The 23899-nt window shown below is 40.4% G+C and overlaps 1 protein-coding gene across 2 annotated transcripts in view; it reads right to left on the bottom strand.

Annotated features, from left to right (window-relative positions):
• Nucleotides 1-1096: 1096 nt before the first annotated feature.
• The window catches only part of PTPRO (protein tyrosine phosphatase, receptor type O), a 271545-nt gene continuing 248742 nt past the window's right edge, over nucleotides 1097-23899 (bottom strand). Inside the window, exons 20-27 of one of the 2 annotated variants that reach the window (XM_025403255.1) lie at nucleotides 20780-20870; nucleotides 19607-19683; nucleotides 18895-19029; nucleotides 17905-18027; nucleotides 12736-12890; nucleotides 10211-10346; nucleotides 4390-4510; nucleotides 1097-3349 (exon numbers count right to left, since the gene is read on the bottom strand). In XM_025403255.1, coding sequence (XP_025259040.1) covers nucleotides 4406-4510; nucleotides 10211-10346; nucleotides 12736-12890; nucleotides 17905-18027; nucleotides 18895-19029; nucleotides 19607-19683; nucleotides 20780-20870 — 822 coding nt within the window. In that variant the 3' untranslated portion in view covers nucleotides 1097-3349; nucleotides 4390-4405. The remainder of the gene's footprint in view (nucleotides 3350-4389; nucleotides 4511-10210; nucleotides 10347-12735; nucleotides 12891-17904; nucleotides 18028-18894; nucleotides 19030-19606; nucleotides 19684-20779; nucleotides 20871-23899) is intronic. The other variant, XM_025403256.1, reaches the window with a different exon arrangement.

Raw genomic sequence — 23899 nt, 5'->3', positions numbered from 1 at the left:
TGGACTCAGTAACTTTAACTCCTTGGCTAAGAGCCAATACTCTAGCAAGCAGCTATCAAGTGGCCTGCAAAAAATTCAAAAACAAAGCCCCTGATCCTGCTTTGCCTGTTGACACCACAGCCTCCTTTGAGAGCTGTGTCACCTTTTTGGGAGTAGGAACAGTTTTTAGGAAAGGAGATACATTATAAAATCAGACATTTAAAAAAAAAGTAGTAACTTTTCTAATTTTACATTTTGGAGGCAATGTTGTCTTTACAGTGGGAAATTGTAGACCCTGAATTAAAATGCTTTTCCAAAAAATGCTGTCATCCATCCCTCTTTTCTTTTCAAGTTAGATAAAATCATCATATGAAGTAATGGATATCATGGTGTCAACTATTACATTTATTAATTAGATCCTAATGGTAGTTTCTCAATTAACTTCATAAATTATCTTTTGCAGCCAAGGAATTTGATCTCAATAGCACTCAAGGCCTGGCATGGTGGCTCAGACCTGTAATTCCAGCACTTTGGGAGGCCGAGGTGGGTGGGTCATCTGAGGTGAGGAGTTTGAGACCAGCCAGGCCAACATGGTGAAACCCCATTTCTACTAAAAATACAAAAATTTAGCTGGGCGTTGTGGTGCGCACCTGTAATCTCAGCTACTCAGGAGGCTGAGGCAGAAGAATCACTTGAACTTGGGAGGTGGAGGCTGCAGTAAGCCAAGATCACGCCATTGTGCCATTACACCCCAGCCTGGGCAACAGAGAGAGACTCTGTCTCAAAAAAAAAAAAAAAAAATAGCACTCAAAGTGAAATGTTTTGTAATGCTCAAGTTTTTAGATCTTTTTGTGTGCCATACAGGCTATTGTGAACGCATGCGCTAAGGGCCCTGTGTTCTTTTGGAACAAAGCACTACTCAAATGAATTTTAAAAACCCTAATTAATAATGCAGAGGCTCTGGAACCCTCCCTCCTGAATGCTGAAAGTTGGGTCCTAGTGTGGAAACAGAACTGGTTAGAGTAGCTTTATGGAACATACACGACAGAACAAGACACAAAGCACCTTTGGGTCAATTATCATATCCGATACTTCTTATACCTGTTTCTAGCTATGATTAGGTCATTCTTCAGTTTATTAACTGAGACCCAGGAGAGATAATTCCAAAGTCATTATCGGGATTAATCAAGCATTTTGATAGACTGATGCCTTTTCCATCGTAAGCTCTACAAACTGAGGAGCAACAGCGGTCCAGTGAACAGTGTGACCTTCCTGTAGTTTTGACTATGAGCCTTCAGTCTAAACTCTGGATACTTCCTCCTTCCTTTTGGGAAAATTGATCGGGCACTATTCGATCCCTACCTTGACGGGGTGCTCAAGAAAAACATAAAATATTTATGAAGTGCTTTGTTTCATAGGAAGCAATGTTCCAGGCTGCAAGACTCCTGTACGCTCTGATCTGCAGTGTTGGAAATGTATTTCAGCTTACCATACATTGTATCAGCTCTTCCAAGGTTGCACATTTCACTCCTGACTGTCCATGTGTGAAAATCTAAGAATGTCACACATCCCTTTGCCACCTTTCATTAACCATGTTTGTTCCCGAGCGTGGTGCGATATGTTATTAAAATGTCCAAAAAGGGAAATAAAGGAGTGGGGGGTGAGAAGAAGAGGAGGAGGTGGGAGCAGGAAGGTGAGTAGGAACTGACAATCCCTGAGGAGCCCAAGCTGTTAACCTGCAGGGTATGGGCATCCTCTGCCATTCACCCTGCAAGGTGAAACTGAGACTCACTGGCCAGATCTCGCAAGAAACTCTGCCAAGGTCTGCCATGGCCAAGCCTTCTCAGTGACGAGAGATGGTGGGGTGCAGAGCTGTTCATTTGGCATCCTTCACCATCACTGAGGTCACTGATAAAATATTAAGCTGATCTTCTATCTGTGGCTTCATGAAGATGATCAGGGATGGAGGGAAGCCAGGGGAAGGGGCAGTGTCAGGTGCATGAAGAGGAGCAAAGCCTTCTGGAAGCACACACATGGAGGCTCACAACAGCCACAGTTGCCACGGGGAAGCAGCCAGTTTGTGCTTACTTTCAACTCAGAGTGTTTTCTGTTGTATATCCATGTCATCACCTCTTATTTATCAGGAATTGACACAAAGTAACAGGTTTCACAATGCCATCAATGTCATTTTGACAGCATTCATGTCACAATACACAATCATGTACTGTAATTATACGAAATCCAAAGAATAAAATGTTACTAGTTACACTCGTTAAAATGAAACTGACAACCAAAAGAATAACAAAACAAAGAGAAATCTCTGTCAGAATCCACAGAGACATTTGACAATATTACCAAAAAAAATGGAGTCAAATAATTGTCCCAGCATGCTGCAGTTCATTGCCATAACTTCATAAATTCCCAGCTCTTTGGGGGAAAGAAAGTGCGTTTTCACAGCCTATATAGTTCTTAAAGAAATAGCTCTCACATGTATGCAGGTCAACAGAACAAGGAATGCAAAGTCTAGGCACCAAGATTGCTCAGACAGCAACGGAGTTTAGAGTCCGACTTGACACTCTTCTAAACCAGATGTGGTTTCTCGAGAAAGAACTTGGACAGTAACATTAGTCCAAAAGGGCCAAGGAAGAAACACCAACTGTTAATAAGGAAGAAAACCATCAAGAACTAGAACAGTTAAGACAAGTTTTTTTCTACTCTACTTTGAAGTTGAATTATAGCTTTTCATATTTGGAATAGGAAAAGATTACACAGTTGATCTGTGGGTAGGACCCCTTTCTTCCATGTTCAACCTCCCCTCTCCAGATCCAGTAATGTTGGAGTACAGATAGTGCTGGCTCAATGTCCTTGAAGCAGAATGACCATTTCTTCTTGTGTGGCCATGCCTCCTTTGAATAATGAGGTATAATCTGATGCTAACAATGCCTATTCCTTCCTGGGTAATGGGGCTGATGAATGGTGTAGGCAGAAAACAATTCAACTTTCTGATAAGAATCACACACATACAAAAATTATTGCACTTAAAAACAAACACTTAAAAATAAAAAACTCAGCCCAACCAGCAAAGGGCCAACGAAACTGTTCGGAAGTGCCGTACTTCCTGCCCTTTGGAGAGCGTCTTGACCTTCCTGGTGTTCTATTGAATTTGGTCCATTATTAAATGTCCCGAAGTGAAAGAGTCCAAAAAGACACTGTAGGCTCTTTAAGGCTAAGTCTTCCCGGTGCTTCTGTGAGATAAATTATCTCCTTGGCCACATAGTACAAAGCAGGGCCTCTTTTTAGAATAATGACTATGAGGGCCCCCTAAAACAATCTGGAAGCAAGGGAGGATGGGTGCACATCATGTCCTCTCCTGTGAATGAGACAGAGAAAGACAGTAAGCAGCCTGGTGTCACGGCAACCTTCTCCTGCTCCACAACTGCTCTCACTATGCTCAATCTCACAACCCATGCAGATGTGGGTTGATCTGTGCATCTTTCTCTGTGTGCTGCCACCTTTCTGTGGGTCTGAATGTCTTTCCCTCTCCCAGAAAATTTATTTCTCTCTTTCTTTATTTTTTATCCTTCCTGTTCCATTGTGTGCTCTGTCTCTCTTGATGGATGTACAGGTGCAGCGCTAATCCTATCCTGCTGCCCACTGGTCCATATGCTTCCCAGACTTTCATGATTCTCCCATCATGCACCACTGTCCTCTCCCTACCCTGTCATTGGCTCCTCTTCCCCCAGTATAGTCAGACACTCTACAGTCTGTTTACTGAACTAAATGGGCAGATTACTGTTACCTCAGCCAAGATTACTTATACCTCCAAAATCTGATCTCCTAGTCAAAATTGGAGTACAAGGCATTGAATATGTTACAAGTGCCTTCATGAAGCTCAAGGAAGGGCTCACATAATAGGAGAGATCAAGGCATTTTCAGGCTATCCTGAGACTACCCTGAGACTCTATTGTGACTGCTGTTTTTGGTTTTAGGAGTGTCCAATCCAGCTCATGTCTTTTTGGTAACCCCTTATACAGCCCTTGTAATCAATAAAATATTTGCACAAGATATTTAGATAGATTTGGATGGTAGTATCCTGATATTACAGGCACAGATCCATCCAATAACAGAATAATTTAGGGTTCTGAATAGAGGGAACGGAGGTGAAGTCATTATGAGGTGCAGAAACTCCTGTTTGTTGCTAACACCAACCAAGCCGCATTGAAACTCAAAGATCTGCTACAGTACTTGTTTCTCCCTGTGACCACCCATGTGTGGCCAGGAGCTGGGAAGCAATACTCATGTGAAGACAGAGTCAATACAAATGGCTACTGCTGTCTTTTGTCCCATCCATCACGACCCCCTCTAATAGTTCTAAGACCAAGCACTTGTGGTGAGCTCTTCTCCACTTACTGCTCCGGATTCTGAACTAGGACTTGCTAACATTCTCGTATATGACATCACTGATGCAGAACTGCTGCTTCTTCTTCATCCACATCAGTTGCACACACTGATGGATAAAAATGTACTGTTCCTGGAACAAAAGACAAAAACAGGTTTCAGAGCAGATATGTGGAAAGACATAATATTTTATACTATGACAGTTTTAATGATCAAGATCTGGTGTTAAAGGAAACCATTTTCATTATTTACAGAGATACAGTTTTATAACTAGCAAATCCAAAAGAAACAACTGTAAAAGTATTCTGATTAATAATAGAGCTTAGAACATCATGGTTTTTTTAAAAAACAGTGGAATTTTTTCCCTAACTTTATTGCAGTATAATAAAAATTATATCTATTTAAGGTGTACAATGTGATGATTTGATATACATATATATTATGAAATGATTACCACAATCAAGCTAGTTAACACATTCATCACCCCAGATTATATATATGTTTTTATATGTGTGTGTGTGTATATATATATGTGTATATATATTTGTGTGTGTGTGTGTGTGTGTGTGTGGTGAGAACACTTAAGATTTATTTTCCTAGCAAATTCCAAGTATACAATGTGGTATTATGAACTATGTTCACCATGCTGTACATTAGATCATTATTAATGTTAAAGGAAATGAATATTCAATCAAATTACAGGGCTATTTTGGGGGAAAAAAAAAAAGGATATCCCCTTATCATATACCAAAGTAAATTCCAAGTAATTTAATAAATTGTCATTAAAAATATAGAGGAAAATACTGGTTAATTTCTGATTGCTTTAGGAAAGGAATTTCTAAAATTAAGAGCAGTAGAATAAATTACAAATAAAAATCTCAATCTACTGTATATTTAAAAAAGTTAAAAAGAATAAAACATAGGGTAAACCAGAAACTGGGAGAGAAAAATATTTTCTAGAATTATGACAGAATATTGATACCTTTATTTTTGTGATAAAGTCATCCAAATCAGTAACATACAAATAGACAAATAAGTAAAGGACATCAGCCACTAGGCCAAATATTCCCTGGAAGTTAGAAACTATGTATTTTTATTCCTAATGCCTAGCACTTAGCTTGTGCTTATTAAATGATTTTTGAAGTAAACTGAGGAAATATTAAAATATGCCAAAAGTAGTCAAGTAATAAAAAGTAAATTGAAATCATTATTTTCTATCTATGTAGTGGACAAAGCTAAAAGGAAAAGAATAATTTTTTTTTTTTTTTTTTTTTTGAGACGGAGTCTCGCTCTGTCGCCCGGGCTGGAGTGCAGTGGCCGGATCTCAGCTCACTGCAAGCTCCGCCTCACGGGTTTACACCATTCTCCTGCCTCAGCCTCCCGAGTAGCTGGGACTACAGGCGCCTGCCACCTCGCCCAGCTAGTTTTTTTTTTGTATTTTTTAGTAGAGACGGGGTTTCACTGTGTTAGCCAGGATGGTCTCGATCTCCTGACCTCGTGATCTGCCCGTCTTGGCCTCCCAAAGTGCTGGGATTACAGGCTTGAGCCACCGCGCCTGGCCAGGAAAAGAATAATATTTAATGATGACAAGTTTGTTGAGGCAGTCCATTTTACCTATTATTTGTGCAGGCAGAATTAATAAAGTGCTAATAATGGTGTGGACACAGATAATAGTAAAAAGTGGGAAATAATCCAATTTAATGTTCTATAAAAAGGAGATTGGTTTAAGTATGCAATAGTGTGTCTATAATGAAACATTAGTCTGTCCTTAAAATGAGATTTATAGAGTTTTAGGTAATTTTTGTTACCATACAGGCTACATAGTAAAATCCTAAATGAGAAACTAGAATGTAAATAGAATGTAAAGTAATACATATATATACATACATATACATATATACATATGAGCACAATCATATAAAAGTTATACTTGAATGAAAGCCAAGATAAAATCACCAAAATTTTCTTTCTGCCAAGAAGGAAGGGTAATTTCATAGTGTTCCTCCTTTTTCTTTGTTTCCCAGAGTTTCTCTATAAGTAATACCACTAGAAATAACATTTAAATAAGATCCAGTCAAGATATCCATAGGATTTTAAGAAGCCTCCTGTGTAACAACTTCATACAAAAAATAAAATTAATATTTCAAACATCACTGGGTTGATAACCTGTATTTTTCAACACGGTTTGGAGAAAACGTATTCCCTTTTGTGGTGATGGTATCGGTGGCTGAGCTACCACTTGTGGTCATCACACATGGACACCCAATCCATTGTTTCTGGTGTTATGTCAACACAGGGAATACATAAGACCAGAGATTGCCTGGACTTTCAATCTGCATCTACTTAGTGGCTACATTTTGTATCAAAACAAAAACAACCAAACAAAAAGACCACAAGGAAAGTAAATAAAGACTTGGAGAGACTCGTCCTTGAAAGTCCCTGAGAAATCCAAACTGCAGATCAGGAGGAGAGGCTGCTCAAAGCAAAGCCCCAGCTGACCTCCAGGGAAGGGTATTAGGGGAAAACCAAACAAAATATTCCGTAAAAATAGAAGAGAGGAGAACATCATTCATAAGTGACACTTCACAGTTTCAAAGCACTTATCTAGGTTATATTATTTCCCATCATGTCTACTTTACAAAAATGAGTGAAAGTTATCATTCGTGTTTTACAGAAGAGAAATGGGAGCCTTGAGAGGTGACATGACTTGTGCAGCAGTAAAGTGGAGACTCGGGCCTCCCCACGGGGTCTGGCATTCTTTCTAAATACGCCTCTATTTGTGTGAAGAAGCCCATGGAGCGTGTCTGGTCAGGTGAGGAAGAGGAAGAGGGCAGGTCACAGTGCAGTCCAGGCAGCATGTTGCAATGACCCTGATATATGCACCTGGAGATATGGCTCATCCTATGAGCTGCTTCTGCAATTTTTTGGGTGAGGTGGAGTGGTGGAATCAAGGCAATGTAGAGAAGGCTGGAAAATTAGATACCAGTGATGGGAGGAAATATGCTCTACGTGGGTTGATTATATACATATAAACAAAGCTCAACTGAAGAATCATTTCATTCTCTTGAAAAGCATTAGTGTCAAAGGAGTACTCTAGGAGGATACATGTGAAAAGAATAAGCTTTTTTTACTTTGTTCTTTCCTTGTTAACTTTTGTGACCTGGCAGCAGAATTTGAATGTGAATGGGCTAAAGGAGAATCTTAGGCAGATCAATCTGTATTCAAAATACAGGATGAACCATGGTGAGCAGAGGAACAGGGAAAAAATAAAAGTAAATGAACAAGATGTTCTAGACATAAGTTAAAAGAAAGAAAAAAAAAACAGACACAGATTAATAACTGGAACTGGAAAGCATCCACCACGAGGTCCTAAGGGAATCAAGGGTCAAGCAAGAAAAGTTGGAAAAAGTAAGCAACCCAGGGGACCTCTGCCCCCATTGCTGACTTTGAACCCTCCATGAGAGTTCAGGGAAGGGACACTGTACTGTATTTTTTATTTAATTATTTAATAATTAATTTTAATTAATTATTTTTTGTTTTTTTTTTGAGACAGAGTCTCACTCTGTCACCAGACTGGAGTGCAGTGGTGCGATCTCGGCTCACTGCAAGCTCTGCCTCCTGGGTTCAAGCGATTCTCCTGCCTCAGCTTCCAGAGTAGCTGGGATTACAGGCGGGGGCCACCATGCCCGGCTAATTTTTGTATTTTTAGTAGAGATGGGGTTTAACTATGTTGGCCAGGATGGGGATACTGTACTTTAAAAAGGCTGTGTCCGTGGAGATATCAACCTAAAATGCTGCCATAAACAAATGAAACAACCAAAATTTAGGGTAAAACATTTAGGGAGAAAAGAAAACGTTTTCTTGGCTTTGCGGGAAGTGACATGGTGGCTGTTTAATTACCACCCAAAGAGAGATAACGGCCCTGAAAATGGGATGGAGGATCTGTCATGTGAAAGAGATTAAGAATCTGTAGTTGGGAAAAGTAAAAAGCAAACAGGCCATAATTAAAAATCTATGCAGTTTTTTTGTGTGTGTGTTTGGTTTTTGAGATGGAGTCTTGCTCTGTCTCCCAGGCTGGAGTGCAGTGGCACCGTATTAGCTCACTGCAACCTCTGTCTCCTGTGTTCAAGCAATTCTCCTGCCTCAGCCTCCCGAGTAGCTGGGATTACAGGCGCCCACTACCACGCCCGGCTAATTTTTTTATATTTTCAGTAGAGACAGGGTTTCACCATGTTGGCCAGGCTGGTCTCGAACTCCTGACCTTGGATGATCCGCCCTCCTCGGCCTCCCTGTAGTGTTGGGATTACAGGCGTGGGCCACCGCGCCCGGCCCCAAAATCTATTAAGTTTTAAAAGATAAGAATTAAGTAAATTGGGACGACAATTCATTAAATACAAAATACTTAAAATAAGGTGTGGCTCTTTGAAGCTTGGAGATTCGTATACATAAGGTGGAGTTTTAATCACATATCAGGGTGTAAATTTATGGAAGTAAAAGCCAAAAACATGGAGTGATTAATAAAGCACTGTTTACTCACCAGATAGTGGACTCCTCTGGGAAACCAGACATTTTAAACTTATGATTAAAAAGTGATGTTGACGTCCCCACCACACTAAATTACCAGGCAGCATGACTGAAACCAAGAAAGTGAGGAAACCAATTGTACTTGCTTCCTAATTATCAATGAGAGGTCTGAATATTAACGAGGCTAACTCTTTCCCAAGTGGTATGACCCTGCTGTAGCTCAGAAATGGACCCATTGAAACAGCCTTGCCAAAAGTTGGTGAGATAAGACTGGGGAGCTAGGAGGAAAGAAAAGCAAAGGCAGTGGGAAAGCAGAAACAGAGCTGAGACGGCCGCCATTACTCTGGGCTTTTGAAGTGATGCTGACATCTAGTGGTGCTGGGTAGGAAAAGCATGAGGAAGATCAAAGCATTTTTAAAATATCCTGATACAGGTCAGGTCAGGTTGTGTTCTACCCAAGTGTTCCACCCACACACACTCTTTGAGAAAAAGGATTGTTGTAAGACTGAGGCTAAGAAGTCGCGAGTATGGCTGGGTGATGAGGCTTATGAAGAAGCTATTGTACTTGGGTTTTTCCGCCCACAGAGGTACACACCCACGGCTGCTCTGAGACAGGCGGTGCTGTCTGCCAGCGTTGCCTTGGGTTGCCACCTCAGACTAAGTGCGTCCTCAGGCTTTCAGGGAGTGAGGACTTGGGAGAAGAGGAGGAAGACGGAGCACATAACACTGTTGGATATTTCAGGGGATGCTTCCATGTTGTTAAAATAATAAATCTTCATCACTGAGATGAAGGGAACTGGCAATGCTGGTAGGTTGGGGACTGGGAATCTTTACAATCATAAAAGGGACAGAAAGCTCAAATCCAACTTCTAATCATCATGAAAAGTGAATTTGGGATAGAGTCACATGGAGGATAAACTAATGACAAATGTATTGAATCAAATCCAACATTTCAAATATAAATCAAATTGCACCAGTTCTACAGTCTCTATTTGGTGGCATTTACCCAGGATGGCTGTTATCTGCAATTGACTCTGAGTCTGTACAAAGAGGTTTTACTCTTAGGAATCTACCCATGCACTCTGAATTATGATGCCAATAAAAGTGTAATCACTATACACCAAATGGTTTTCTGGAGGCTAGTGTCTATTTCTTTTATGCCTCAAAGCGGTTTGAACATATGCAATAAGAAAATGGGAAAGACAGACACAAAGAAGTTTGAGAGAATTGTTTTCAAGCATACCATTGAATAATGGTAAGTTTTTCCGTCCAGGGAAATTTTAAAAATACATATAGATTATGTTCCTACCTCTGTCTGTACCATAGACATCCGGTATGACCTCATTTCTGACACCAGCCCTAAGATGTCGACAAACTCATGATCCCGAATGTGCTGCAAGAGCCTGTCCAGGGCAATGAATGTTCCCGTCCGTCCCACTCCAGCACTGCAAAAGAATATTCCGATGGCACATTATTCAGATGGTCCTTCTTTTTTTTCTCTTTTTTCTTTTTTGAGACGGAGTCTTGCTCTGTCGCCCAGGCTGGAGGGCAATGGCGTGATCTCGGCTCACTGCAACCTCCGCCTCTTGGGTTCAAGTGATTCTCCTGCCTCAGCCTCCCGAGTAGCTGGGAATGCAGGCATGCGCCACCACGCCTGGCTAAGTTTTGTATTTTTAGTAGAGATGGAGTTTTGCCATGTTAGCCAGGCTGGTCTCGAACTCCTGACCTCAGGTGATCCTCCCACCTTGGCCTCCCAAAGTGCTGGAATTAGAGGCATGAGCCACCGCGGCCGGCCCAGATGGTGCTACTTTACTGTTGAAATAAAATTGATGATTTCTAAAAAACTACAAATAGTACCCTTGTGGAAAAAAGAAGTTTAAGCTCCTGACAATATCTTCCACTTAACTGTTTTTAAGTATGCAGTTATGGTTGGTGTTCCTTCTGATGTTACATTGCTGACTGTCATGGCTACCTTCCCGAGAGAGATTTGCACTGCATTGGCCACACCCTTTTTCGGGGTCTCTGCTTCTGGAGAAAAGTAGGGATTCCACGTTGAGTACTCCCAGGAGCTGATTTCTGCATTCAGAGAGCTGATACACATAAACAATACCCTGTCTTTTGAACACCATCAGAGTTAAGCCCTCAGACCAGCTCAAAAGTCCAGTTGAGATGTCCATACTCTAACTCTAGCTCTGGGACCACAGAGATTTGTGTATCTTCAACCCTAAGTTCAGTTCACCACCCCACACCTGTCTTACAGCACGCCTGCCCTTTTAGGGGGTCCTGAGCCTGCTTCCATCTCACAGGGACCTTTGAAATAGTTACCTTAAAATCACATGAAAAAATGTGGACCGAGTCTCAGCCAGTCCCCCAATCCCAGTGCTCAGGGCACAGGTGGAAGTGGACGGACACGTGCCGGCCAACTGCCCTTTACAGTCCCTAGTTCTATGTGTTGAAGTCAGCCCTTTTTTCCCTCCAATCCTCAGCAAAGAGCCAAATGGCTCTAAGCTTTGAATTCCTGTGAAATGATGGGAAAAGAGAAAGTTCAAGCCAATTATATGGAGTTTGCTAGAAAGATCCCACTCTATAAACCTTGAGTGTAAGGTTGCTTTTTCTACTAGACAACCCTTCCCTCCCAGGATTTCTCAGATAAAATGATCTGCCACTGAGTAAGCGCCTGTAAAGTCATATCCAGAACTGCACTTACTATCTTCCATGAAAGGAATCCATGAGTTTGACCCCAGAGTTGAACAGCTTCATTTTCTGCTCTTGAAAAAAACCATTTTGAGAACAGATAATCTTATCTGCTAAAGCTCATCCTTTAACCTGTGAATGCCTACAGTGGATTGACAGCAACGATAACTGCCCTAAACAGAAACTTACTAGCTTATGAAGCATCTTCCTTTCCAGGGAGATGCACACTCCACACAAACACACATGAATGCACACACATACATCCTCATTCTAGGCATTCTAATTCACAAGGGCCAAGGCAGTAGGTCTGGGGTTGTAGATTTATTTGCTTAGGTTGGCATGGCTGCCAATGCTTCCCTTCACATCTTCATCTCACCGCCACCTGCCACATGCCATTGGAGCATGTTTATGTCCCCTATTCTTTTGAGGTTGCATAAGGATTTTACAGAAGTATTGTATCACAGAGAGAGATTTTGATGGAGCTCTGTTCGTATAGTAGGAAGAACAAATTAAATTTAATGATAACTGTTCCTGTTGGGAATTAGTGTGGACCCTGATTTTTTTACATCCTATATCCTTTTTCATTCTACTGTCTGAAAATTTAAGAGACAATGCTGAAGAGGAAGCATAGCAAATATGTTTATCTTCATAAGCTGAATATCTTCATTTTTTTCTTTTCTTTTTCTAGTTTTTATGTCTATTTATATAATGTCGAGCTGTGATCAGCTTTCTATAATTTGACCTTGTATTTGTCCATGTTGTAACTACTCAGAATCCTTGATGGGGCAGGATAATATCACATATGAAGGGCATGATCTTTGCAGATTGGCATGCCTGGATTTGAATACTAACTCCTCCATGTTCTGGTTGCATGAAATTGTGTGAATCCCTTAACATCTCTACCCTTCTCTATTTTTTTCCATTTAAAAATGGGAATAATAACATCTATCTTATAGGGTATAGATACAAGAAAGCCATAATAAATATTGTATATAGTAAGACATCAATTAATCATAGTTTAAAAAATCAGAATTCATTTAATTTTCAACTAAATCTGATAAGGGCTTATGGAATGGTGAGCTATTCCCCTTACAGAATCAACTCCTAATATTTAATAGACTATGCAGTTGATGAGGTTACCTGCAGTGTATAATCATGGGACCTTTGCTCTTGGTAGCTTGCTGTCGGACCATGTGTACAAACTGCAGGATACTTTCTGCAGCATTTGCTGTGGGCACACCATGATCAGGCCATGCCGTGTAGTTAAAATGCATCACATCCTGCATCTCGTCAGCCTTTAGAGGAAAAAAGCCAAAAACAAGCATTAATTTTTCAGTTCACTGTTAGGATGACCCAGGACTCCACTAGCGATCACAGGTTAATCATGCAAAAAGGTAGAGCCATGTTCCACACCTGGTCAATACACTTTCCATCCTTTCTAGTTTTGAGCACCATATCTGGCATAAAAATAGGTAATGAAAAAAAAAAAAACCACACTAATTATATAAAGCTTCAAATAGTAGGATAAGTAGGCTAATCTGTACCTGTGTAATTAAGGACAAAACTTAAGCAGATTAGGGTTTGCATCCTGGCTCTGTCATTTAGAAGCTGCATCAGCTTTGGCTAATGAATTCAACACTGTAGAAAGTGCTGTTGGCGCCCTTTAGATACCTTTGCCAGCCTGAGGCACACTTTTCCCAGTTGCTGCTAACAGCACAGCAGTACCCATCTCTTGATAGTTGCCTTCCACTGCACAGAGGGGCTTCGACGGAAAATGCCTAAGAGGTTGCGTTCTCCTGCTGAGGGCAGCCCAGAGCTAATGCCTGACTAATTGTGGGGTACAAAAATCCAGCCTCTTTCAGAGTGAGACAATACCATGGTGCTGTTCATGCCGCAGCATTGTTTGTGGGATCCAGCACAGGTGAGACTTCAGCTGAATTCTCTGTAGGGCTTCTTCTCTATCAATCTGCTTCCCTTGCTCCCTTATGGGGTTTCCCCAAGAATGCACTTTCACAAAATCCCTTATATGAGAATCCTTGTCTTGGGCTTTGATACTAGAGGAACCACCTCACTGAGCTTCAGTTTTCTCATATCTAAAAGTGGCCTAATGATACTTATAACAAGAGTTGTTGTGTGGATTAAGTGTAATCATGTTTGTGATATTATTATTTACTAGTACCTCATTACTATCACTCACTGTCATCCAGCTCCATGCAATTGTATGGTTGGTTCTGGGAATCCCTAGTAAGTGAGTATAACTTGTATATGTATCCTATTCCTATTAACCCATACATCAAATATATTGTTGTTCCCTCTGAACTGAGTACATATTAACTAGAAGGTGGATCTTTCCAGATCAATTCTTTTTAGTTCCAACTAATTTGTAAGAGTAATATATTCTCCACTTGTTATCAACTGTCAGAAATATCCCAAACCCAGGCTTCATGAAGGTCTGATTCATCCCTCATTCCTCAAACTTGTGAAGAGCCTAGAATTCACTCAGAGGATGGAATACTATATCCTAACTGAGAAGGAGGGAAGCTTGACCTCGCTGTCAGTTTTGAACTAAGGTTTAAGCTCAGGTATTAAAAGAGAAATGAATTCCAAAGAGTCAGTGGTCTGAGGCAGAAAATAAATGTATAAAGACAATTCAAAAATAAAATGTATAAGTAAATATGTAAGATTTGTTTAAATATGCATAAGTTATTACCTCCCCTACACCCATTGTACCCTGTACCCTTGGCACCTAATATATCCCCAGTAGCGTGCAGCGCCTCCCCTACTATGTTCAAGGATTTTGGCTTAGACACACAGAACATGAAGTCTACAAAGACACTGGCTACCCTCACTGCTCTTTTCAGGAAGTATGTTGAGAAACTATCTTGGGCATAATGAATTGTGCAGAATAATTTACTTATGCAACGTCATGAGGATTTAAGAATACTCAGCCACCAAATAACTTTGGTTGCCAGGGAAGTTCAGGAAAATGCTTGCCCTGTTCAAATGCTGATCATAATTTGTATAACACATGTACATTGTAGCCAATATCTATATTCCAGCACGGTTGAGGTGAAAATGTATTCAGTTAAAAAGTGCAAGGTGGGCCAGGTGCAGTGGCTTACGCCTGTAATCCCAGCACTTTGGGAGGCCGAGGTGGGCAGATCACAAGGTCAGGAGATTGAGACCATCCTGGCTAACACAGTAAAACCCCATCTCTACTAAAAATACAAAAAAATTAACTGGCATGGTGGTGGGCGCCTGTAGTCCCAGCTACTTGGGAGGCTGAGGCAGGAGAATGGCGTGAACCCGGGAGGCGGAGCTTGCAGTGAGCCAAGATCACACCACTGCACGCCAGCCCAGGCGACAGAGTGAGACTCTGTCTAAAAAAAAAAAAAAAAAAAAAAAAAAAGTGCAAGATAATTTAAAATCAGGAAATCATTAAATTGTAGTTAGTTTCTCCGCAGCTACGAGGCAGGGGTCCTGGAACTGGGGTCAGCCTGAATAGCAACCTGAATAGCAAGGCACAAAGTCCCTGGCAACAAACAGGTTTTTCATGATCTTTAGTCTCCAGCTCTCACTCAGTTCATGCCAAGTTCCAAGTAGTAGAAAGTGACAAGTTGTGTGTTATGGTCATTTTTCTCCTTTCTTGTTAAAGGAGAAAACTCTTCTGGTTTTATCTTACTTAGCTATTCCTAAATTTCTCTTACCTTGAGTTCCTTATTTATGTAATTTTATCTTTTTGTAATTGGAAAGTTTCCACATATCAAAATGGAATGGATAAAGAAGGGTATAAACAAAAAAGTGAAACAAATAGAAAAATATATTAATTAGCACAGCACAGTGTTCTTTGGGCAACTTAGCCTTCATTGTAGGAGCTTAGCATTTCGATTCATCATGCTTATGGCCAAAAGGGGGCACTCTGGTACCAGATGCTTGTAACAAGTAAATTCCTTACAAGCAAACACTACTGTTCAATGTTTTATTCCTATTTTTCAAGTCCTTCACATGATTGTCATTGAAAGATAGGTCATCATTTAAGACCAAGGACAAGAAGCATAGTACTGACCATGCAATAATCTATGTGACTCTTCTTTGTCAACAGACTAGGCAGTGGAACAGACCCTATTTTGTGCTCTGAAATTTTTTCTCCTATGTGCAAACCTAGGGACAGATTCGTACTGTATTTGGTTATCAGTTTGCACTGGCTTTTCAATTGAAATAGCTAAGAACAAAAAACAGAGTTCAAATGGCATTCGGATTGACAAATATTTTCTCTGATGGAAAGTCTATTGATGCTTTACAAGTGCCTTATTATTTTTGAAATAACTCCTTCATTCACTGATTTATTCATTCCACAGGGATAGAGCACTTGCTTCTGAAACTCACAGTATACTGGGGAGGCAGACACAAAAAGCGAGAATTGTAACTATCTATGGTGTGCTGTGATAAAGCAGCTTACTTGAGACTCTGCCCCAGTGGAGGAAAGGGCTAATGGTGTCCCAGCCCAGAGAATACTCCACAAAGGAGGTGACACTTAAGCTGAAACGCTGCATTTCAGTAAAAACGTGCTTAACAAGGAAGCAATGTGAATTTCAAACGACTGAAACAACACAAAACACAGTCTGAGTTATACAGGAATTTGCCTAAATTCTCTTAGTCATAAAAGACATTGTTAACTGCCAGTTAACAATGATTAAGAAGTGATTTATCTCTTGTACATATCAATAAGTAGGCAGTATCAAGTTCTTACGTTGTATTGATATGGGCAATCTTTGTTTCCATTGCCTATTTTAAGGGTCAGCAAACATTTTCCGCAAAGGGACAGTTAGTAAATATTTTAGTTTTTGCAGATCATATAGTTTTGGTTGCAACTACTCAAGCTTGATGTAGCACAGAAGCAGTATAGACAATTCGTAAACAATGCAGGCTGTGTTCTAGTAAAATGTTATATATGGACATTGAAATCTACATTTCACATAATTTACATATAGTATTTCATATAAAATATTTTTTTTGTTGATTTGTGTGTGTGTGTGTGTGTGTGTGTGTGTGTGTGTGTGTGTAGACAGTCTTGCTCTTGTTGCCCAGGCTGAAGTGTAGTGGCAAAATCTTGGCTCACTGCAACCTCCCCCCACTGAGCTCAAGCGATTCTCCCACCTCAGACTCTTGAGTAGCTGGGACTACAGGTGTGTACCACTATGCCAGCTAATTTTTGTATTTTTAGTCAGATGGGGTCTCCCTGTGTTGCTTAGGCAATCTTGAAATCCTGTGCTCAATGACCTGCTCGCCTCAGCCTCTCAAAGTGCTGGGATTACAGGCATGAACCACCGTGCTCAGCTGATTTTTTTTCAACCATTAAAAAAATGTAAAAACCATTCTTAGCTCATGGGCTTTATCCAACAGGCAGTGGGTAAATTTGTTCCACAGGCTACGATTTGCTATTTCCTTAACTATTAAAAGGATTGTTTCTAAGCAGGGAAGAACATCTCGGTGAGAACTTTCCTATTCAATTTTGCCTTCATAGAGAGCATGTTCAAGTGGAGAGGGCTATTAATAGTAAAAACTCTACATTCTATAGGCTGAGGTCAATGGCATGACTTTGATGGATGTTAGCGCCTAAGTCTGTCACAGAAATATTCAGCGTTTGCTCAGAGACTTGTCAGCAGAAAGGTGGCAGGCCTTGTGAGAAAAACAGACTTTTTTTTTTTTTGGATGTGTTATCAATCAGAAGTCAATAGCCCTTCAAGAGCGATAGGGAATTATGATTAATAAGACCTAGAAGTACCTTCCAAACAATGAAAACCAAACCAGAACAAAATGAGAAAAAACAAACAAACAAAACCCAAACTACTAACTCATGGTTTAATTATTTAATTTAAAATGTAAGTGTGCCTTATAGACCCTAATTATACTCATGTATGATTAATATAAGTAATGAGAACACTTCTGTCTTCAATGATGCCTGATAAGCAATGATTAACAGTGTCTTCTATGATCCTGAGCTAATTTGAGATGAACTAGTGCAGACTTTTTACTGCATCTTCTCAGCCTCTCCAGAACAACCATATCATCCCCACCATCACTGATGAACTGGGGAACAATGACACTGAAAGTGGATTTTTCCTCTTGAAGGAGGCAGCATTGCAAAGCTCCAAGTGCTCACTGGGGTGGTCTCCCAGCACTTGCCCGACGGTGGTGGGGTAGGTGGCAGTCCAAGTGCTCACTGGGGCGGTCTCCCAGCACTTGCCCGGCAGTGGTGGGGTAGGTGGCAGCACAAGGACAGCACCTGCTCTCTGCTTGGTGACTTACATAGTTGATCCGGAAGTGTCTACAGGCCCAGTCGTCCTGTTCTTCCTCTGAAATCATCTCCACAGTGATGTCTCCGTAGGCTATAGGTTCTTCCGTGAATGGCCAGTAATGGTCACATTTCACCTGGAGCAAGGACAAAACAATTGTTTAAAACAAACAGGCTAGGAAAGCAATTAAGCCTGTGCTCACTTAGGGAAAACAAAGGTATTTGCCTGTGATGAATTAGATAGGACCGTGGTGAAGATGAAACGTAAAGCAAATACAATCGTTTTTGCTACATAGTGTGAATTCTTATCACATGACTTGGGTCATTCTTATCATACCTAACTGAAACAGAGTTGAGGGGTCAGGGGATAAAGCACTCAGAACACCCCAGCTACTTGGGAGGCTGAGGCAGGAGAATCGCTTGAACCCGGGAGGCAGAGGTTGCAGTGAGCCGAGATCGCGCCACTGCACTCCAGCCTGCGCGACAGAGAGAGGCTCCGTCTCAACAACAACAACAACAACAACAACAACAACAACAAAAAGCACTCAAAACGCGTAACATTGTTCCAGGAATATAATTCTCCGTAAGCCCTGGTTGCTGAAACTGCCATTAGTAACTTGAAACCAGTGTTATCTAATAGCAACTGAAACAACCTCCTGCGACTCTGAGACTAGTTTTACCCACCACCATCCATTCACCAATCCGAGCTTGCCAGCTCCCCAAAACTTTACTAGTGCTAATGAACTTTCCTGCAAAACAATATGCAGTATTTCTCCTTTTTAGAAGACTTCCAACCTTCTCTTTTTTCCTTTGAACATTGCAAAGACCACCAGGTCTGTGTGTTTGCCCCCAAATTGTAATTCTTGCTTCACGAATACAATGTTTTAAATTTAGCGCTTTGTCTCTACGTTTTATTTGACTTTGAAAACAGCAAGCATTTCATCAGTGGCAGAGGCTGGGGCAGGTTTTGCTGCTAAGTGGGAACTGCTTCAGTAAGTACGTACCCTCCTTTTCTCATTACACTGAGTGAGCATGACAATAATCTGAGACTTCTGTTGCAGGACCATCTTCCAGAAGTCATTTCTGGTTTCAGGCAGTGGTCCCTGGGTGGCAATATACTCCTGGGGTGAGTTGTATCCCTGAAAGATAAGTGACAAAATTATCACCTAACCAGCCACTGTCAACACCAAATGCTGCTCAACGCCTATGGGAAAAAAAATGAAAATTTGCTGGTGATAAAATTGGCAAAGGATCACACACCTATGTAACGTTTTCTCCTTTTTTAATCAAAGAGGCTATCAGATAACTGACCATAATTAGTCTGTGTGATTGTAAGCATTGTTCTCCAGAAGGCTGCAAAAATCACATCCACACCTTTTTATGACAATAGTAACGATCTTTATATTTTAAAAGTGCAGGTGTTAGCGTGGAACCCTTTGAATTTGGTTGCTGAAACAAATTTAAACACAAGATAGGTGATCTTTAGCCTTTCTACTTTCCCTTTCACTGGTCCTTTATAAAGAAATAGAAACATTACTAGTCTATGGACTTTTTTTGGTATTCTTTATTATGAAATGGGGTAATGCAAACTTTTTAGAATGCAATTGCTGGGTTGGGAATGGCTCTCTTTTGAACTGTTTGACACATCCGTATAGCCCTGCTAGTCTTTCTCTGGCTGGGTTAGCACTGGGGTGCCTGATTTTTTTTTCTACTTACAGGAATATAGTTGGCATTGATGTAGTCTGCACCTTCCTCTTCGTTCATGGAGACTAATCTCACACGGCTGAAGTCATCTGTAGAGAATAAGGAGAAAAAAATATTAAAATTCAGGATGGAAGGAAAAACTATTTTGACCCTCTCTATCCAGTATTAAGTTAAATCAGTCAGTGACAGGGTAGGTAGATAATAATTTTTAGCCTGATATTTTAGCCATTCTTCAACTTTAGTTTGTTGTTTAATTAAATAAGTGAATGTCTTCCAACCACTATTTTTTTTTCACTACCAGCTCTCCTGTCCTTGAAAGAATTGTTTCCAGGATTGTTTAGGGGTTGTGCAGAGTATTTCAGGAACTAAAATATCTGTGAGACTGACTGGACAGCTATAGTATGTAGCCTCAGCACACAGTTTTCATTTCACCTAGAGATGTCCAGAGAGTTCACTTCTTTAAGGAAGCCTAGACAAGAGAAGATGCATGGGTTTCTTTTGTAGGTGGACATTAAATGAAAGAAGTAATTTCTGAACTGTGGACAGATGTGAAGTGTTATTATGATAATATATCTAATTTCATTAAGAAACCATATCAAGAAGAGACTTCTCTTTCTAGAGCGTTTTCAGCCTTCCTTTTCTCACTTTTCCATTCGTGCCTAGCTCCTACAGCGTGTAGCAGAGAGAAAAGTGAAATCTAAACTGGAATGTATTTTGATTGTTTTGTAAGTACTTTATATTACCTTTTTTCTTGAATGTTGCTTTTTATTACAAAATGCTAAGCAACTATATAACTTGTCAGAAGTTAGAGAAGGAATTTTAATATATTGCATTGCCTTTCAATTTGCCTCTTTCCATTATCAATGAATTGACTGAAAATATTTTATGAGAGTACAAATGATCCAGTCCCCAATTTGACTATGGCTTTCTAATCTCTAAAGGGCCAAATGGTCAGTCTTTTTGTTCAGATACAATTCACTTAAAAGCACAATAATTAAATCTTCCTCCATATGATAAGATCTAAAGACATCAAAGCAGAGTGAGATCAATGCAATCTTAGACGTGGCCTTGAGATCCAGACCACAGCTGGGTGTGGTCAGAGATTGGTGAAATTGATTAATCTGCAATGACAGTCCTTCAACCCTTAAAAGACATGAGTAGGATTGGCACAATTGATGATCTTACATGGTAGGATGTTTGTGTAACGGTTTTTACATCGATTCAGTGGAAGATCTGCAGCAAAGTGTGGGATATCCAGTCCAATCAATTTCAACTCCTGTAAAGGACAGAGAATGGATTTGAGATTTCCACACATGGTGTGAATTGGATTATCGTTCACACTGGTTTATTGCTCACAAGCCCTTTGGTATATGACACTGCAGTGGCTCCCATTAGAGGCGGAGTGTACTCTTCCACCCCACTATTGTCAACTTGGTTTGGCCAATGATCTTAGGTAGAAATCAAGTCCAGTCAGGAGCTTTCAATGCACTTGCTTGTTTGGTTTGCCCTCTTAGGTGCCTGCTGTCTGCCATGAAAAGGACATGACCAGGGAAGCTGCTAGTCCCAGAATGAGGAGACACAGAGGGCAGACCTGACTCTGACCCATAGCCTGAAGCAGAACTGCCCCAGCTGTTCCACAGACCCGTGAGTGAGAAAAGTAAATGTTATTGTAGAGATTTTGAGGTTGTTTCTCATATAGCATTACTGTGGTAATAGCTATCTAATACAACACATAAATACCTTGGATAACTTAGTGGTCATTTGGAGAAGTAAGAGCTATATGTATAACACTCAGGGTATGAAAAATTTGAAAATAAAAATGTTTTTCAGATTTTTGGAGGAATAGGGTAACTTAAGTTTATGAAATTTGTATAAACTTTTCCTATTCTCTGAAGGAATCTACTTTTTTTTTTTTTTTTTCCTTGTAGGCAATGAGACTTAGAGAAAATAGTAAAAAAGAACGAGGAAGGACTAGAGAACAATCTCCATGTTAAAAAGTATAGGATTAGGCCGGGCGCGGTGGCTCAAGCCTGTAATCCTAGCACTTTGGGAGGCCGAGACGGGCGGATCACAAGGTCAGGAGATCGAGACCATCCTGGCTAACATAGTGAAACCCCGTCTCTACTAACAAATACAAAAAACTAGCTGGGTGAGGTGGCAGGCGCCTGTAGTCCCAGCTACTCAGGAGGCTGAGGCAGGAGAATGGTGTAAACCCGGAAGGTGGAGCTTGCAGTGAGCTGGGATCCAGCCACTGCACTCCAGCCTGGGTGACAGAGCGAGACTCCGTCTCAAAAAAAAAAAAAAAAAAAAGTATAGGATTAACAGGCACTAAATATCTGGTAATAAATATCTGAATATCTGGTGATGAAACCTCAAACATAAAGATGGATCTGTAGTTGCTGGGGAAAATCCTTTAGTGAGAATAAGAACATTCAAATGTCTGCCTCCATATATTGGTACTCTTATAAACCTCATTTCAGAAGGTGCACTGATAGGAAATTTTTATATAAATAACCGTCACACTTCAAAAATGGTATGTTATGGGGTAAGGGGGATTTCTAAGTTGCTACGCCGTGTATCTTATAGGAAACAAGGGGATTGTGGTCAGGCCATCTGTATTTCCTGGAGGCATCATTCACATTGTGGTCTATGTGAATGGTGTCCACTGGAGTTGTACAATGCACAGCCAATGCAGTGGATCTAGTTATATTCCTATACAAATTTTAGAGGAATATTAATAAACAGTGTACATAACTGTGTATAAGCAGGATTACCCACGTAGTATGCATCTTTCTATAAGACTATTAAGTGAGGCAGAAATCGCTTATTAGAAATTTTATTTACATTTATAGAAGGTTAATATTGAGCCCAAGTTTTACTCTTCATAATTCCTCCTAATTATTACTTCAAGGAATCAAAGTTGGAGGAATACTTTCCTGGGAGAAGAATTTTGGAGCATCTTTTAATACTGTTGAAGAGAATTGGAGACATTGGACCATGTTCTAGTATTGAATAGGGATATCTTTCATGCCCTTTGTGTCTTTATTCAAGTGTTCTTTGCAAAGCACATGCTTTATTAATCAAGTTATTGGGTCTTCTGATGCTTTTAAATAGAAGATCCATGGTGGCAAATTACCTTGTGCTTAATGGCATTGGGTTGCCTGACTGTAGCCAACATGGATGAACCAACAAAATTTGCCCAGATTTCTCTCTTCCTTTGATTTCTCATCACTTTTGGCTTTTCAAGATGACAGTATCTCAAGTTCTTTGGACTAAGTTGATGTTAGTCTTACATACAAACTATGTTACATTTGATTTTCAACTCACAAAATTGGTTTTCTTCCATCTCAAGCACTTACTTGCCAAATATATTTAGGTAGATGCTTGCCATTGTTACTTTATAATGGAGCATTCCATTTTAAAGGGTATTCAAAGGTTGACTATATTTTTCTTGTAAGAAACAACTTATTTTTAGTAAATTTCAACTAAATCAGTGTAATGTTTAGGTTAGTTCCTTTTGGTGGTTATAAGCTTATTTAAATTGCTTAAATTCTTTTTTTTTTTTTTTTTTTGAGACGGAGTCTCGCTCTGTTGCCCAGGCTGGAGTGCAGTGGCGCGATCTCGGCTCACTGCAAGCTCCGCCTCCCGGGCTTAGGCCATTCTCCTGCCTCAGCCTCCCAAGTAGCTGGGACCACAGGCGCCCGCCACCTCGCCCGGCTAGTTTTTTGTAATTTTTAGTAGAGACGGGGTTTCACCGTGTTCGCCAGGATGGTCTCGATCTCCTGACCTTGTGATCCGCCCGTCTCGGCCTCCCAAAGTGCTGGGATTACAGGCTTGAGCCACCGCGCCCGGCCCTTAAATTCTTTTAGAAATCTACCTCCTTTAGAAAATGCCTGCATAGATATTTTTTCAAAATATCTCACATATTTTGATGTGCCACTTAATAAACTATATGTTCGTGGAAGGGTAGTTAACTTTCTTTTTTTTAACATCAGTTCAATTACCTGTAAGATAAGGCTAGTAATTTCTCCATACCTTCCTTTTTTATAGTGACTATCAAATGGAATAATTTAACTCAACAAATACTAATACAGCACTATTGATAATCATTGTGAAATACTTTTGCGATGATTCTTTGTTTTGCTTTGCCTGGCTCCACAATTTCTTCCTCCTTTGCCATTTATGCCAGCAGACCAATAACTCTTCCCCCAGTTTCCTTGCTTTGGGGACAGACTGGTAAGCCACAGGAAAAGGCTTCAGATACAAAAGGAATTGTGGAACCAGATTGAGGCTGAGTGTTTGAGC

The sequence above is a fragment of the Theropithecus gelada genome, chromosome 11, assembly GCF_003255815.1.
Source record: "Theropithecus gelada isolate Dixy chromosome 11, Tgel_1.0, whole genome shotgun sequence".
Taxonomy (NCBI): Eukaryota; Metazoa; Chordata; class Mammalia; order Primates; family Cercopithecidae; genus Theropithecus; species Theropithecus gelada.
Note: the sequence above shows the minus strand (reverse complement) of the source record. Positions and strands in the feature narration are given on the sequence as shown.